Source organism: Fringilla coelebs (assembly GCF_963513975.1).
Source record: "Fringilla coelebs genome assembly, chromosome: 7".
NCBI classification, from domain to species: domain Eukaryota; kingdom Metazoa; phylum Chordata; class Aves; order Passeriformes; family Fringillidae; genus Fringilla; species Fringilla coelebs.
This window is the reverse complement of record NC_140035.1, coordinates 31,102,096-31,120,241: the sequence shown is the minus strand read 5'-3', so window position 1 is coordinate 31,120,241 and position 18,146 is coordinate 31,102,096. Positions and strand designations below refer to the sequence as shown.

Genomic DNA, 18,146 nt, shown 5'->3' with positions numbered 1-18,146 from the left:
TCCAAGAAACCTGCCTCAGTCTGAATATCCAGGCAGTCACAGGCTACCAACCTTTCAGGAGGCAGTTTAAATAAAGGGCTTAAGGCTCCCACAGGGTAGGCCAGAAGCACCAGCAGTTCGACAAAGCTTTTTATGGCCAATGGAGCTGTACAACTCAGCCATCCCCAGATCTTAGCAAAAATTTAAGGAGTAACAGTAACCACAGTAACATTTAAGGAGCAACAGTAGCTTGTCAGTGCCTAAGCTTGAGGCCAGAAGAATGGACTAAACAGCACCACGGAGCACAGGCCAGGAAAGCTCTCCCACAGTCAAATGCTGAAAATGCCTCTCAGCCTTTCCCATGGAGCAAGGAGCCTGTCCCTACATCATTACTGCACAGCCCAGGACCATTAAAGATATTCTACAACAAGATCAGATAACAAAAACTAGGGATTAAAAAAATCCAATTCTTAAACATTCTCTTTGACAATATGGATTATGCAACCTCAGAGAATACTTTCTGATTAGCTCAAGCAGGAAAAATAAATGAACAAAGAAATGCTGTTTTTTGAGAAATCCCACCAGATTTGGGACTGAGCTAAGACACTGCCCTGCTTTGGCGCTGCAAATTTGGACACACTCACACAGAAGGAAAACAGTGATGCTCAGGGGGGACCCAAACAGCACAAATGCAGCAGCACCACAGGCATGACTGCACTTAATGCAAAATATAACAGCAGTGCCAACAATTCATATAAAATGTACTGGCTCTTGCAGGAAACCTCCTCATTTGATGGTGAAAATAAACTACTGTTTATGGAAAATGCAAGTTACATGTACAAAATAATCTGACATCAATTACATGGTAGGAAGCCTTTGATTGGAGTTTTATGAAAACAGCTGGTAGGAACGCTGACTGGTGGAAAAATGCATTGGAAACACCTGTTCTTAATTGCCATGGCAGAAGCAAATAGCCTTTGCAACCCCCAGTGCTACGGGGGCTGGGTGGATAGCTGTGAACAATGATTCAACCTTAAAACTCAAGCTTTGGCAGCTGCTTTCTAAAACACACACACTCATCAAGTCTTCCATTAATAATTTCTGCTAATGAAAGTTGATTTTCTGGAACATTTGTAGAAAACACAAAGAAATAACCAAGACCACCACAAAATATTTACTTGATATAAAAGCCTTCATTTTTTACCAAACCACCCCCAAACATGCAAACAAACTAAACACTGCCACAAAAAGTTGCTTGAATCACACCAAGAGTGCAAATCAAACCTAAATCACTGATTTAGGTTTCAATATTGCCTTGAAACTTCACCTTTCCAATTACTTACAGGTCCTTGAAGGTGCAGCTCATTTGCAGGACACCAGAGCTTTTTCTTATATTGGAGTTCATGGCATGGGGACTATTTCAACATCTCCTTTCTGAACTTTTAAAACTGAGATTATGTTTAAAACACTCCAAACCATGGCAGAAATCCAGCAAACCCTTCTCCATCAGAAGGGCTTTGCTATCTAATTAGACCCTACTTGTAAACAAATTATAAACACCTGTGACTCCTTCCTCACCCAGTGTCCTCTTCATTGGCTTGTGGAAAAAGCAGATTTCTTTTGCTGTTCCTAAAGATATTGTCCAGTTCCTCACAGAACTGACAACTGCTTCTCAAGCAAGCTGGTCTGTTGTTTGAGGTGTTCCCTTTGTGCACCAAGTTCTCCCTTGGGGCAGGGTTTAACACAGGTGATTCTCAGCTGTAATTCATCACACTCTTCATGTTTCTTTCATAGCTATTTCATACATCAAGAAGCATTACCTCTGATTTTAACATAGGCTGAAGGTCTGAATAGCATGACAGCAGGTAAAACAGGCAGGCTAAAAACAGTCTAAATGTCCTGGTAATCAGACAGCAATTCTACCCAAACAGGCTCCTTGTGGATATTCTGAACTCTGCAGCACCTGACTGAAATCACACTCTTCAACAAAACCTTTCAACTCCCGGCAAGCAAACTGTGGTGCACTGCACATAATAATCCAAGATTATACATTTCTTTCTAGCATAAGCACACCATTTGGACAACAACATCTATGGATTCCCAGTTTCTCTGGCATTTTCTATTTCAGCCATTGAATTGCTGACTGTTACCCTTTGTCATGATTTTTAAACAACACCAACATTGTCTAACTATCATTTTACTATATTTATATATTTTTCTATATATTTTACTATATATTTACTATATATATATTTATATTTACGATATACTTTACTATATATTTTTATTTATATATTTTACTATAATTTTCAGCCTTTGAATTGCTGATTGTTACCCACTGTCATGATTTTTAAACTATAATACCAACATTGTCTAAATATCATTTTTACCTTGTTTTTCCTATAATATTTGCATACTTTCAGGGAATCTTTTTTCCTTCATTAGCATTTCCTATATTTTCATTTAGTTTAATTTTTCCTTTTGCAACTGCTTTATCCTCTGTCTTCCTGGAATCCTCTCTCAGCAAGACCAACTGCCTCGTGAATATTATACCCCCAGTATAGCCTCAAGTTCCCAAAAAAAATTCATTAAAATATCCATAGATGATGAGTCTAATAGCTACTATGCTCAGTCTCAGGCAGGTAAAGGGGAGCAAAGAAACCTAAGGGCCCTCACCCTACAGCAGGAAAAAAAAAAAATCATAGTTTTTTGCTCTTAATTACTCTTTGGACTTTTTACTTGCCTCCATAGAGGGACAAACCCATAAAAATGTAAACAATTAGTTTAAAACTGAGGTGCATAAATCCAAAAAGGTTGGTTGAATAAAGCCTCTCACCCTGAGAGGGCTGAAGCCATGAATTCCCTGTTTGCTTTACATTTTAAACCTCCAGAACTGCTCAGTATAAACTGATCTAGATGAAAACACCAACACCTGCTTTCAAGCATTTAAATTTCAAGCTGTCTCGGAGAAAAGAAGAAAATATTGTAGTCCACGTAGCTGAAAGAGAGGCATGAAGCTGAATGAGAGGCAGGAAAAAACAAGGAAAGACGCTGCCCACACAGTAATAAAACTGATACAAGAAATCTCTAATTTTGATGTACAGCTCCTCATTCTGTTACACCAGCTGATCTCATTTACTTCACAGCACCATATTCCCATGGCTCTCTGAGAGAAGAAAAGAAACAAGAGGAAAAAGCCCTTCCTCAAGGAGTTTTTCAGGACATGTCAATGACTTTAAAGTATCACTAATTTAGCCTTTGCTATTACCTTGGCACTTTGCTTTTCCGGTTGCAAGTTGTCATCTGAGGGTGAAGTTCTATTGTAGGACACCAGAGTCTTTCTTCCAGTGAACGCGAATATCCCATGGTCTGTGGCACAGAGACTACTACAACATCCCATTTTGTTGTTTTTTACAAAAATACGTGTAAAAAAACCCCTAGAACATGACAACAATCCAGCCAGCCCTTGCCGAAGTGAAAAACTGCTACCTGATTAGGCCCTAATTGCAACCAAATTGTAAACAGCTGTACCTCGGTGGGTGACGCCCTCAGCTTCCCCTGGGAGACAGGCAAGGCTTCTCCCTGGCCACCATGGCTGCCAGCTGCTGTAAACCCCCCAAAGCCCCCTCTCCCACCAGTAATTTGTCACCTAAAGCCAGGCAAGGATAAAGCAGCACTTAGAGTGGGCTCATGATGGTTTCTGGATTTGAGCAGCTGCTAGAAATTTCTTCTGGAAGCTGGCAAATTGTGAAACACTTTCCTTCCTAAAACAAAATAAATCAACTTTTAAAAAAGCATTGGGTCCAATTTGCAACCCTTCTTTTGTTGTGGTTTCAGCTAAATAGTATTAAGCCTCCATTTGCAGGGAGTAACCTGGAGGAAGAGCTGTCTACAAGAATTTTGAATCACTAAAGAAGAAAGTTCTCCCAATGCTTTGCCATGCTATGGCTTTCCTGATAGCTTCACCAGGACAATCTAAGGTCCATTATTCCTGGTCAGGTGCATGTTATTCATACAGACTTGAGAAGGTGCTCTTTTGGAGGACTGGCTATTATTTATGGCAATTAGACAGCATTACTGTAGTCATTAAATTAGAAAATGTTTCTTAATAATGCAGATTTCATTCTAATTTCAACCAAGACCAAAAGCCTGATGGCTCAGTGAAATATCCAGCTCTTTGCACCAGAAAAGAAGCTGGGTCTGGCAAATTCCATATTTAAACCAAGTGCCTCTCTTCTGGAAGATTAATGAGATACATAATTTTGCAAAAATTTTAAGCTACAGAAGTGTATGAATTTTTTTTTATCATGACCTAACATTTTAATTCAACTTGAGATTGTAATCAGATGTCTTCAATTATATCTTGTTATGATCTTAAAAAAAAAATCTGTAGATTCTTCTATTTAAAGTACTAGAAGATAAAGATATATTGCAGGTTTTAGGATTTGGGAGATGAAGAGATGCTTTTTATGATTTTGCCTACCTGTTTTCTAGGAGGAAGCAAAATCTAGCTCACACTACACTGTGGGATTGCTGTTCCAGGATGGATGAAGTCCACCAGAACAAAATCTTGGCGGGTCTTGTCTTCCCAACTGCTCTTCATCCTGCAATAGCTTCGCCCTAGAGTCTTGTCTAGAAAGACTGACTGTAACCCACACTGCTGCTTCCCCATCACAGCAGCCCCTCTGGCTTGAGCTGGCTCCTTCTGAGAAAGCCACTGGTATTCTTTTTTCTTATTTTCTTTTTAATCCTGTAGTCTTATCTGGCAAATCTATGCTCATCCAAACTTTTTCTCCCTTCAGTATACCCCTTAGCCATGGACATCTCTAGATTAAAGTTTAAGTTTTGGTGTTGAGTCCACATCCACTGAGAAGGCAGTCATTTAAAGGTCACTCCAGGAGGCACTGAAGATGTGCTTTCTGTGGGTTTTTGTGAATTTTCCTATTGCAACTTGCATTTCAGCTTCACTGCATTTGTTGTAACATCTCCAAGGTACCTGGAAAAGTCTGCTCACTCCTCTTCCCAGTTTGGGTGCATCTGTAAAGCAGGGATCAAATTCCTAGCAGGAAATGGCTGACTTGATATATATCAGCTGCAATAAAGTTAATTTTCTTCCCAGTACTGTTTTGGGATTTGGGATGACAATCATGCTGCTAACAGGCTGCTGCTGCTGAGCAGTGCTTACATTGAGGCCTTGCCAGCTTCTCACATTGCCCTGCCAGGAGGCTGGGGCACCACAGGGAGCTGGGAGGGGACAGCCAGGACAGCTGATCTCAGCTGATCCTAAGGACATTCCAGACCATATGGAGTCATCCTCACACATAAATCTGTGGTGGAAGCTGGCCAGGGGCCACTGCTCAGGAACTGGCTGGCTGTAGGTCACTGGGGGGGAGCAACTGCATTCTATGCAGTTGTTTTGTAAATTTGAATTATTATCATTATTTTCTTTTCCTTTTCTGTCATCCAATTAATCTTGTACTTTGTTTATGCCCCCAATTCTCCTCCCTGCCCCACTGAGGGGGCTGAGGAGTAGGCCAGTGTCTGGTGTTTGGGGCTGAGTTAAACCCCAGAAATATGGCAGAAGGAAATGCTCGGACTTTCTCTGATTTTTGCGTGGAATCACACAGCTTGTTCCTCAGAGGGAAGAGGCTCCTGGATTACAGTGATGGCTCCTGCAGTCATCACCATCTTCTGTCATTGTCATGTTCCTTTGTGGCAGGGAAGACCATACCATACCATACCATACCATACCATACCATACCATACCATACCATACCATACCATACCATACCATACCATACCATACCATACATGCAGAAATATTTCACTGCATTTCTAGAATTGTAGTTAAATTCTTTTGTTATGCTTGGTTGGGTTTGTATCAGATTCTTTTCACTCAGTTGACTGAGGCCAAAAGTCAGTTCTGTGGTACTTTGGCAGATGAGAATTTTCTTGGTTGTTTTTCCTCTTTCTCTCTGCACAAACATCCCTGAATAAGGCTGCAGCCTTTTCTGGATGATGGACAGTAGTATCTCAATCAAGAAACAAAATACTAATTTTGCAATGAAAACATTTGCACCACTCTCTGATATTGAGAACATAACCAAACCTAAGCCAGAGCTTATAGAAAGATGCCTTCTAACTCCACCAGCAAGGAAATAGGAATGTGCACAAAATAAACATGGGGAGGGAGTTAAAAATGGACTCTTTAGCATCCTGCTCAGAGTAGTGTTGCCCGATACCTTTGTACTTTTCCAGACCTTCTCCCAGCAAAGGATAAAACATGGAACCCCAAGAGCACAGCAGACAGATCAGCAATCAAGCTCTCTTGTGCTGTGCAATACCTTAAAACTTCTCAGTTTTGATATTTGCACCACTCTGCTCAGTTTTTCCTGAGCTCTGCACAGGCCATTGACTCTCATATTGTGTCCTTTCTCTTCTGGCTTTTAGAAAAACCATAAACTGCTTTTTTCTCTTTTATTGATTCTGAAGATATTGTCCAGTAATTGCCTAACAGGAATGAGCAGCAAATTCACAGCTTCTAAGGCATTTCTATTTCAGCTATTGAACTGCTGATTTAGTTTTGTCTTTTCTCATGATTTTTGAAACCATCTAATGTTCTAATTTTTACCTTGTTATCTCTGTGATATTTGTATACTTGCAGGGAATATTTTTCCTTCATTAGCATTTCTACATTTCCATTTAGTTTTGCATTTCCTTTTGCAATTGTTTTACTCTTTCTGGAATCCTCTCTCAGTGAGAAAAAACTGTCCAGTGAGTATTAAACCTTCAGTATAGCCTGCATTTCCTGAAAAAGTAATTAAAATATCCATAGGTTATTTGAGTGTTTACCAGCTCAATTACTATGCTCAGTCTCAGGCAGTTATAGGAGATAAAAGAAAGCCATAGGGGCTCTTATTCTACAACAATAAGAAAAACGGTGCTTTTTGCTCTTGAACTGTTTTTAGACTCCTTACTTGCCTTTGCAGAGAAGAAAAATCTTCCATTTTCTTGCTGTTTTGTGGACTTTGGCTGTGTTGTTTCTAGCTGTAATGCCATGACATTTTCTTTGTTAGATTTCTGTGTTGCTTGGTACATTCTTCTACTGTATGTAGTACTGCTGGTGCCCTCCAGAACCTTTTTAGTGCTGAAAAATTTGAGGTGGTTATTTATCATAGCCACAAAGAAGCTAGCAGAAGTCAGGGAAGCAGTTTGGGAACTTAATTTCTAGATGAGTTTTTAATGAATGGTTGCCAAATAAATATTGCACTACTGCTTTTGAGAAACCAAGAGAAGGTTTCTGTCAATGCTGGCAGTCCTGGGATTTGTTTCTTCCTGAGGACAGGTTAGTTAAGGAAAACAGAACCAACTCTTGTTACTCAAATTTAATTTAAATTCAGTGTCTGATACTGTTTTATTGTAATCACTCTATATTATTTGAATCACTCTGAAGTGCCTTTTTTCTACCATTTTTGAAGCTATTTGTCACTAAGACAGAACTGCACTAAATGTTATAGCTGACATTTACTTAATGCTACTTCATAAACTACAAATTATTAGCTCATTCACAAAATTAAAGCTGTATTACATGAGGCTATGCCATGTTACCTGGATAAGAAAATGCCCCACACACACTTTTTTGTTTTTTCCTTCCTCATATGATTCTACAATACTTTGAGGAATACAAAAGCAGGCAGAGAGGTGCATATCTAAGTATGTTCTAAACAGAGTCAAGAGAAGAGAAAAGCATGTCCAACTACTTGCATTACAGACTCAGCTAACTACCTGAGAGCTTGCACTTCAGAGCAGACTTTCCTTTAGTGATTCTCTGGTTTTTACAGAATATTACCTCAGATGGCTCTCTAGTTATAGCTCTTTTTCAGTGCTCAAAGCACCTGGCTGGGGAAATACTGCACACTTCATATGGAGGTAGAGATGCAAAGAGACACTTGAAAAGAAAAGAAAAGGTATTTTTCATAATCTTCTTCTTCAACAACCTTACAAACTACTTATATTAAACATGGATTTTAATACTTGATTAAAATTAGAGATTAAAACTAATTACAAACATAAACCTATCCTCCAAATGTTATTCATTTTGTGCATCTGGAGAAATGTGCTGTAGAGATATGACCACAGCCACCTTTGCTTGAACATACTGCAGCAAGCCTTTACACTGAAATTAGGGTTATCTAAAAGTCTTCTAGGAGCCAGTATGGTAAATTAACCCCTGAGTCACATATTTATAGAAATTATTTCAGGTCAGTAAGAAAGAAATCATAAAGTTCCTGCATGGGCAGTAAAAGCAAACAGAAAAGATCAGCATGAACCTATCGACTTCCCAGCCCTTACCTCCCCCTTACCTGCAGGGAAACACATCTGGACAACCTAGAAACCTGCAAAGCCCCTTTAGAAGGGGGAAAGGGAAATTCTTGCCTGCTTCACTACAAATGCAACTCTGTCTTGTCCAGAAACTGTCTCCTCTCAGTGTTAACTCCCTTGCAACTAAGAATTGGCCAAATCACATTTCACTCTTGAATAAAAATTCTCTCTGGAGTCTAAAACAATATTATCTATGAGTATTTTCTAGGCCTGCTATTTCCTTCATACAACTGACACCTATCTGTAAAAACTGATACAGAAGGTACTTTACAAATACTCCTATACTCCTGTCTTCAAAATATTTCACAATGCCTTGCAAACGATTTATGCAAACAGCAACCAAACAACAATCAAGTACTTCTATTTTTAATTTCCTGGGAATGAACTGATATGGAATGAACACACTGGAAGGAGTTTTACAAAAAGGAAACCACTTACATAGCAAGAAGCATGTATTTAATTAAATGCTTTGCAAAGATACATGAATAAGGCTATGTGCATGACTTTTCTTTAGGGAGAGCCCCAGCTGTTTATTTTTTTTTTTAAGGAACAAACAAAAAAACGTGGAGAGCACAGATGCAGTAAAGAAACAAAAAACCTAAGTAAGTTTGTACCCACATACTTTACAAAATAAAGCATGTTGGAGGTACAAAACATTCTATATACTGAATGACCAACAAATAAATGCACTGTAACATTGTTCTCTCAAACACTGCAAGCCTAACAGCTAAGCTCTGAACATGACATTGACAGTAGGCATCTTTATTTCATCAGCCTTCTAGAGAGTCATTTAGCACCATCACTTTGTTGCTTTTTTTTTTGCCCTGCCTATCTCCTATCTTGAAATAACAACAGAAGCATAGCACCTTTTAATACCTAAAAGAAAACCAGGAATATTAATTGCATCCCAACTTCCAGAGATGAGGTAGCTCATGCTAAGAAATGATGGTACTTTCCTGCCTTGACAACTCAAGGCCAGCAAGTCAAATTACTGGTGATGCATGTCTGGATGTCAGCTAAAACCAAGGAATTTCTAAACTTTATTAGCAATTGGTCTGGTATACATGTGAATGGTCTGCAACACACAGAAATTGGCACCATATATAAGACATCTGAATAATTTGATATGTAATGGCTTCTTAGATGGGCAAATATTGGAAAATTAACAAGTATTGGGTTTAAAACATATTTTGAAGATTAAGGATAATTTAATTGAATTACACAGATACATTGTGAGAAGTGAAATCTAGCCTTAAAGATATGGGACACCCCTAATGAAAACTCATATTTACCCCAGTAATATTTTTACTTCATAAATTAACCATGGCTATGGATCACTCTTCTGAGCAGACTTACATAGAAAAGTGCAAGAAAAACAATGCCAAATTAAGATGGTCTTGTCTGAAGAGATTTTCTTTTACAAAAGACACATTTCTGTGAATGGCAACTATAGAAACACAAACTGGGGTAAAGGGAGCAGGTATGATTGAAATACAGCCAACAGTTCACAAAAGTGCTCTACTTTTCTGTTATTCAGTACACATCAAAGCAAAAGAAATAATCATTAGAGCTTTTACATAGTTCCACATTAAATCTATCTATTTTGAATACCTGGAAATGTCAAAATAATTTGAAACAAAACCAAGGAAAAGGATTCATATTACTTTTAGAAGGTTGTCATCAATCCTCTTAAAATTGTACTAAACAGTTGGTTTCAATCATTGAAAACAGAAGGTTTGTAAGTAAAATAAATATTCAAAAGGAGGCCGGGCATTTAGAAAGAGCTGTATATACAGTGCTGATCCAATATCAGCCATTACTTCAAGAGTCTCAGGATTAACTTCAATCAGTCTAAGTTCATGTTTAACTGCTGCTGTTACTGGGTAGTGTGTTATACTCCCCCCTTGCTCTTACACAAAGCAAACTGGCCCAATTTCAATTCCAAATTCCTGGTCGGTACTGCCAATGTCCACCGGTGCAATATCGATGATGGGTAAGCGCGCCACGTTCTGCGTTCTGTACTCAAAAACAGTCTTGCCCACGTTCCCATTACGTTTCTAAAGGGAAAAGAAGGGGGGAAAAAATGAAAATTAGGCCAGGGCTCTGTTAAAACCAGCCTGAAGTGCAACTGGTGAGTCAGTTGTATGATTGTTCAGGAGGGTGTCACTGCACCTTTGCTGAGTAACACTGAGCTACGCTGTCTGCACTGCACAAAATAACCTAGGTTATTTTGAAATGTCTCTAATGAGCAGATCTACCAGACTGACACATCAGAGCTGATTTTTCTCTTATGCTGTGAAATTCTTCTCTACATGTTCATAATGTGTGCCTTGACCCAAAATTGTGGGCTTACTTTAAGGCACAGAGAATACTTAACTTTTTTCAGGTGCAGGACTAGATTTAGGAATATTTGCCAGTATGTCGGTCTTGGCTGAAACTGCTAAGTTTCTGAAAAATCTACTACTTTCTGGTTTCTGTGCCTACCATGAAATTTTATGGAGAGTTTTCCTTTCCAGTTCAGGGATTTTCCTCCACAGTACTGCTGCAATAATCTTGCCCATCTGGCAGACAAAACTTTGTGGTTATCTCACCAGTTTGTATGATTCCACTCAGCTCAGAGCTAAACAAGTACTGGGAAATGCAAAATGCCAAGATATGTATCCCAGTATGCTCACTAAGAAGGAATTTGCAAATAGCCACTAAATAGTCCAGACTTTTATTATGTGAAGCTAGAATCACAGCAAAATCCCTGTTTGATCAGTTATGTCTACAATTCATTACAAAATCCTGCAGAATTTTAATTACTTCCTTGCATGGGTGTTTTCTCTAATTCAAGAGAGAAGTGAAAATGCACAAAAGTCCTCTTGGGCAAAGCCCCCAAACTTACAGAGCAGCTGTCGTGCAGGACAGTGTATCTGAAGCGGCTGTTTCCCTCTGCCTTGATCTCCAGGTCATTGGCTCCTTTCAGAATCACAGCTTTTTTCAGGTTCTTTGTCTGGTCATCCAGGTACCCAACGCTGTTTTTGCAAAGGTAGGTGATGTTCTGGGAAGCTTCCTTGGACAGCAGGCGCAGGAATGTCATCTGAGTGACAGCTGTATCCCCATACACAAACTTTGGAGATAAAGAAATAAGTCAACTTACAGGACACTGAAATTAAGAGTTGGTGAATTTAAAAACATCTGCCATTATTGTCATCTTTGCCACTACTGTTCTTAGTAATCCAGTTGATAACAGCATTCTTTTTCACATGCCAAATACTGATTTTAAAGATAATAATGTTGTATGAAATAGTATTTGAAGATTTTCTCTGTGCTTTTGATAAACTAGGAAAAAAATGGCAAAAACTAGTTAATAAATTATATACTTTGCATAGGGTAAACTTCTGTTATTTTTCAGGTTTATTAAACCTAATCTTAGAAGTTACCACAGAGAAAAAACCCAGCAGAAAGAGTGAAATTTTATTTGCCTAGAGATTGATGGATTCATCATGGCTCAACCCGATCATATAATAACAATCATACTTTTTATTTTAAATAAATTTATAAAGTAATTTTCATAATTTTTAGCAGTATAGAGCTTTCTGAAAGGAAGATTAGAATTCAATTAAAACAGCAGGGATCTGAATTATGTGTCAGGGTAGAAGTACAGTTGTTTACGGACAAGACAGAGATTTAGTAGAAGACTGATAGAGAAATTGATAATTTTGTCCAGCAGTCGGCTGCTTTAGCCAATCCTGCATTAGATGCACTTGCATTGTTTTTTCCCAGCTATTTCCTATCTTTATTATATGATACTAACAATCAATTGCCTATAAGCCAGTCAATCAACAGGTATAATGTTGTGACTGTAGCAGAACCTGCTCAGAGCAGCAGATGAAGTTCCAACCCATAAGGCAACAAGCTTCACAGAAGCCCATTCTTAAGAGTGACTGTATTTATTTACCTGTGAACCCCTGTTCATATCAAGGCCATACCAAACAGGCTTTAAGTCAGAGGACTTGCTGGCCCACCATGTTTTGCGGGGCACACTGGATGGATTGGCAGAAATGCAGGTCTCCCCAGTTTCCATGTTGCAGTACACTTTTATAGCATCTTCAACACATCCTTGGTTAGGATCAATCCAATATTCACCTGCAAAGAACATAAAACGTGACTCTGTTATATCACAAAGATTTTTGAAACAACTGGGAAGACGTAAGCAGAATGATGTTGCAGCAGTGCAAAGCAGTGCCCAAGGCCATGCTGGACACGAGGCAGGCAGAGGGCCCAGAGCAGAGGTGTGAACACGCACCGCTCCGCTTGGAGGGGTGGCACAGCTTCAGGTCGTCACAGGTGCGTGCCGGGTGCTTTCTGGAGCCATCGGGGCTGCGCATGGTCTCGATCTGGCTGCTCAGCGACTTCAGCGTGGCGTGGACTCCTGGGTCTGTTTTATTGTGGTCATCAGGGGCTGCTTCATCTTCAGTGAACTCTGGGAGTGGATCCGCCATGGCATCATCATAGTGTCCCATGATGTCACCGATGGCAGCCGTGAGGTGGCCTGGGGGCCCTGGAGGGCCAGGAGGACCAGGCTCACCTGGTGGGCCCTAAGGTTCAAAACAAGAAGGCAACAGAGGTCCAGTAGAGTAAATAATATGCCCAATGACAGCAAAGCCTGCCACCAAAAAAGCCCCCCAAAACTTTGGGGCCAGTCACTCTAAAGCACAGGGAATAATTCAGATATAAAGAATTCACCTTTCAAAGAACTGCACGTGAGGTATGTATTCACTCTGCATCATGTCCTCTCTGATTGTTTTAATGCCTTGCTTAACTATTTCTTACTCTTGATTTTAAAACTAATAGCTGGAAAAGGTCTACAAGGAATGCCCTCATTCCCTTTATTAAACCTGTCCCTCCTTGTTCAGATCCCTAACAACTTTATTTCTTAAAATTCCTGCTTCCCCTAAGTTGCCTCAGGATCATTTTCCTGGATGGAAAATTTAGCACTAGAAACTTTATATTTATCCAGCACAGTCCTGAGCTCTCTGGCCACAGAACTCTGGTCCTTCTATGGGACAGAATCTACATCATCCTTACTTGGTAGAGCAGTACTAAGTAAATTTTCCCAAATGGTGGGTTGTGAGGTCCTTCTGTCACCATGAACCAGGACACATGAGAAGATATCTGTTAATAAACATCTCACCCTGCTAGCCCTTCTCTGTTAGCACAAAGTCTGTAATGTACCCCTAGGTGAATTTTGATGCTCTGCTGCACCAGGTGGTGGATCAGAACTGGCCTTTCCTTTGAGAGTCATTACTTCAGAACTCACAACTCATGCTCCAAATGCACATAAAGAGTACACACCCAAACTAACACACAGTGTCTAAAAAGTGAAATCTCAACCTTTATTTCTTGCTTTTTAGTTCCAACTTACAGCTGCATGAAAGCCCCCATGGAAAGCAAAACTAAAAATATTGGAATGTGATATTTCTTGTGTGGTTTCTTTACACAGTTGATAGAGATGTATTATATTCTTAGTGTCTGGGCAGAAGTGGAGATACTGATAATTAGCAGAAATTCAAATGAAATAGGCCGAATATTAGCACATGATAAACACAGGGAACACCATGTCTTACCAGACAAAAAGTCAGCAAAAACTGCCTTCCTTTTTTTGCCCATGATTTTGTTCTACCCCTTCCACAAAATAAGCAATATCAATTTTTTTAATTCTCCACATAACCACACAGATCACTCTTTTCACAAATTCCCTATTTTTTTTAATTTATCTTTTTTCAAATAGTTGAACTACCCTTTTTTGAGTATTTTGAATTGGTGCACATGGAATGTGCCTGGAGCATTCAGCAAGGTTTAGGACTCTTTCCAAACTGGTCAAACCAGTTTTCATCAGGAGTGAATCAGCTCCTGCTTTAGTGTCTGTAAACCTCAGCCCAGCATGAAGGTCAGCTGGGCTCAGTGTTAGAGTTTGGGCTGTTGATTTGGAGTGAAGGATCTCCCTAACACACAGCACAGTGGAGGAGGATGCTGGCAGTCAGGTGGCTGTGCTCACTCTCTGGGACTGCCAGCTTTGAGCTACTGCTGGCCTGTGCTTGGACCTTAGAGTTTAGGACCCAAGTGGCCAAACAGCTGTGTTGAACCACAGATCCAGCAGGATGCAGTAAGCCACCCACAGAACTACATCCAGCTCAGCCTAAGGAGAGCACAGGTGGATGAGGCTGGAATCATCCCAGCTTCAGAAGATGAAAATTAGTAAGAAATTAACCCTTTCAATGCAGTTACTCTGATGTTTCTTGGAGAAACTACCATATTTTATCATTTGTCTTGAGCTCATAGATGCTCAAGAAAATAATGTGATTGACTATAAAAAAGAATCTGATTATTTGAAGATAACCTTTCCCCCCATATTCCCATTAATTTACCTCAGGTCCAGCTTCTCCCACAGTCCCTCTAACACCAGGAGGCCCAATTGGCCCGAGTGGACCAGGACTTCCATCTTTTCCAGAAGGACCAACTGGACCTGGAGGACCCTAGAAAATATAGGAGACAGATGGAATGTATTTCAGCATTTAATAACAAAGTTTTACAAAACAACCCACTATAAGCAAACAACCCACTTGTCAGGAACCAATCTGATTACTTGTGTCTTTTGCCAAGCTTTTAAAAATCACCTTTTTTCTTCTTCTGTAAAAATAAGAAGGCAGTTTAGAAGCTGCTCTTCTCAAGCGAATCACCTCAGATAATATAACTTGGCTCAGATGTATATCTTTTTCCTTAACTGATCCCATTTAAGTGAGATCAGTTCCAGATGCTGCACAGACTGGAGTAGCTTCTGTACACCCTCAAATACAGTCTCAGAGGTAGATGTAGATGCCTCCCTTGGATGTTCCCAAGAGACAGTATTTCTCCTTTATTTTTAAGTAAATGACATACATGGGGGATGAATGGCAGAGCTGCCACATGCATGGCTTTGTATCAGCTGCAGCAAAGGTGTTTGTAAAAACAGACTGCAGCCCTGCAGTCATTCTGAACCAACATTTTTATCTACAAAAAAACTACACTCATGACAAAGCTTTACTGTATTAAACAAGGTGATGTCTCAGCAAAAGATATTATGGTAATGACCATACTATATCAAAGTCAATAAAAGTCATTGAAATCCAAGTGATGCAGAAATAGACATCTGAGAAAGAAAAAAAAAAAAAAACCCAAGCAAGAAAAACCTTAGAAGTTGTACTCACCCGGGGACCAAATGGGCCTGGAATGCCAGGACTGCCCTGTTCACCAACTGGACCCTAAACAGAAGAAATTATTCTATCATTGTGCCATTTAGAGCATATTACTTTAGTTCTAAGGCATTAGTGTGTGATACACACAATTTGGTATGAATAGGATTAAAAGGTACATAAACAATAGGTGGTACCTTTATGTTAATCCTTTAGTAGCTGAATAAAATTTACTGGTGCTTGTCTGTAAAGCTGTTTCTCTAGAAAAGCCCTGGTTTCAAGGTCTCTATAATCAGAGTGGTTTACAAGAGAGTAAATGACAGCCTTATCACCAAGTGAAAAGGTGATTTGGGTGTAATGCTCTCTTTGTTACTGCTCTTCCTGTGTGTTGAAACTTCCAGCGTTTGCACAGCACCATAATAAATTATGTCAATAATGAATAAATGTTTTTAAAAAAAACAAGTTTTCCATGAAATTTCCATTCAATTGACAGCAAAATCACAAATTTCCTGAAAATACTAGCAAGAGATGCTCACAGTCCTTTGGGATTTTGCACTTGGTTCCTTGACTCTAATGAATTCAAACACTGCCAAAAAGCATTTCACACTCTAAATTGCATATCTCAAACTACGAGCTTTAGTGACCATCTTGTGCTGACAGGTCATTAACTGTAAGGGATTGGCCTTGCAAAGGGAACAAGAATAGAACACACATCTTGCAACAGTATTTTAAAATTGCATTTAAAATATTAGCAAGTATAGACACCAGGCCATTCAAACACCTTGTGGGGAAAACACTACTAGTTTGCTTTTTTTCTACTTTAAATATTTATGTTCCTGATACACCATTTAAGTACCAAGCAAACAAAATTATAATAAAATCAGAACAACTTACAGGAGGACCAGGAAGGCCTTGAAGTCCAGTGAAACCCCTGTGTCCTTTCTGGCCCCTATCACCTCGATCTCCATTGTCACCTTTGTCACCACGAGGTCCTTGGGGACCCTGTAAATATCAATGATGAAATGTAAAATTCTGAAATAGGAAAAAAACTCCAGCCTCAAAATTCTCTCATTTGACTTTAGACACTGGATTCAGACCTCCTTCCCTTTTAAAGATGGAAAAGATGATGATGTTGAGGCTGCTCAAAGAATCTTAATTTTTTTACCAAAGAATAAGTAAATAATTGCAGAAAACTGTGCTGTGCTTAAATACAGTTTACTCTACTTAGCTACATAATACAGTAAAAAACCCATGGAACTGTACAAATTATAATAAATAATTTAGAAAACGATTTTTTTAAATATCAATGTATTTCTTCACCTTACTGTATATGGCAAATGATTTTTGTTAATGAGATTGAAATATTAGGGATCTCTTACAGACAAATTATGATAAAGCACATTTTCAGTATTAAATCATCCAGGCTGCATCTTTACTTGTCACAGCTTCTTTCACCTTCATTATGATTAAAGTACAACTGAAGTTACACTCCCTAACTACAGACAAAAACATCCAGGCAGCACAAATACCTTGTTCTTATTACTGTCACAATTTCCTTGTTAGTTTTGATAATTAGAAACTTCTTACACTAATTCAAAAATCATTGCAAAACGTGGCTGCTGTTTTCAATTCTATATTTCTCAGCCCAAATTACACGCTAAATTTCTCAATGCCAGATTCCAAATAGTTTATCTATGACATCATTATCACTAACTATTCAATAAACTTTACTGTCTCTCAAATGACATCTGCTTAGGGACAGCACAACATTGTTTTGAATTTCCCAAGTTTGCAATTAATTTTCTGTTCCAGGCTTGGATTGTAAAAGACTTATGTAACATAAAAAAGAGGAGTTTTGTTTATTTTCCTTTTCAGACTGAAGTTGGAAGTTCATGAGTTGAATTAAGGCTTTTTAATAGGAACAGGTGATTTTGTTGTATTTCTGCCATTTTTATCTAAAAACGTCTCTTTTTGTTAAGTATTCATGTCCTTACCCCTTATTTAGACCAGACTCCAGCCATTTGCTAACTCAGATCCTACCATTATCCAGTCAGCAACATGCTCCAAATAAAGAGGCTTCCAAAGCATTACTGAAGTATCCAAATACAAATATCCCTATCTGTGCAGCTTTGCAGCTCAGAACTACTTGCACCCACTTGCAGCCAGAGCACAAGGTGAAGCTCTGCTTGGTATTCTCATTTGTGCTAATTCCTCACACACTTTCCTCAGTGGTATCTCAGACAAAACCACAGTGACCATGGGCAACTTACAGGCAAACCTCTCTTTCCTGCACGGCCTGGGGGACCCATGGGACCTCGAGAACCCTACAAAGGTTGCATACAGAAAGAATGTGAGGCAAGGCATGAAAACCATACACAATAGTTTTTGATATAAAAAGTATTTATTAAAAAAGCACCACTTACAGTTTCACCTCTTTGACCTGCATCTCCTGGAGGGCCAACAGGACCCGGAGTTCCTGGACCTCCTGGAGAACCTGGTAAGCCTGCAGGGCCAGGTTCACCACGATCACCCTGCGAAGCAGAATTTCAACTGTTTATCTAAAGAGGA

At 39.2% G+C, this 18,146-nt stretch overlaps 1 protein-coding gene across 1 annotated transcript in view; it reads right to left on the bottom strand.

Moving 5' to 3' along the window:
- Positions 1-8,861: 8,861 nt before the first annotated feature.
- The window catches only part of COL5A2 (collagen type V alpha 2 chain), a 96,578-nt gene continuing 87,293 nt past the window's right edge, over positions 8,862-18,146 (bottom strand). The window contains exons 46-54 of the mRNA XM_084209016.1: positions 18,002-18,109; positions 17,849-17,902; positions 16,473-16,580; positions 15,594-15,647; positions 14,775-14,882; positions 12,653-12,944; positions 12,305-12,492; positions 11,249-11,473; positions 8,862-10,418 (exon numbers count right to left, since the gene is read on the bottom strand). Coding sequence (XP_084065142.1) covers positions 10,272-10,418; positions 11,249-11,473; positions 12,305-12,492; positions 12,653-12,944; positions 14,775-14,882; positions 15,594-15,647; positions 16,473-16,580; positions 17,849-17,902; positions 18,002-18,109 — 1,284 coding nt within the window. The 3' untranslated portion in view covers positions 8,862-10,271. The remainder of the gene's footprint in view (positions 10,419-11,248; positions 11,474-12,304; positions 12,493-12,652; positions 12,945-14,774; positions 14,883-15,593; positions 15,648-16,472; positions 16,581-17,848; positions 17,903-18,001; positions 18,110-18,146) is intronic.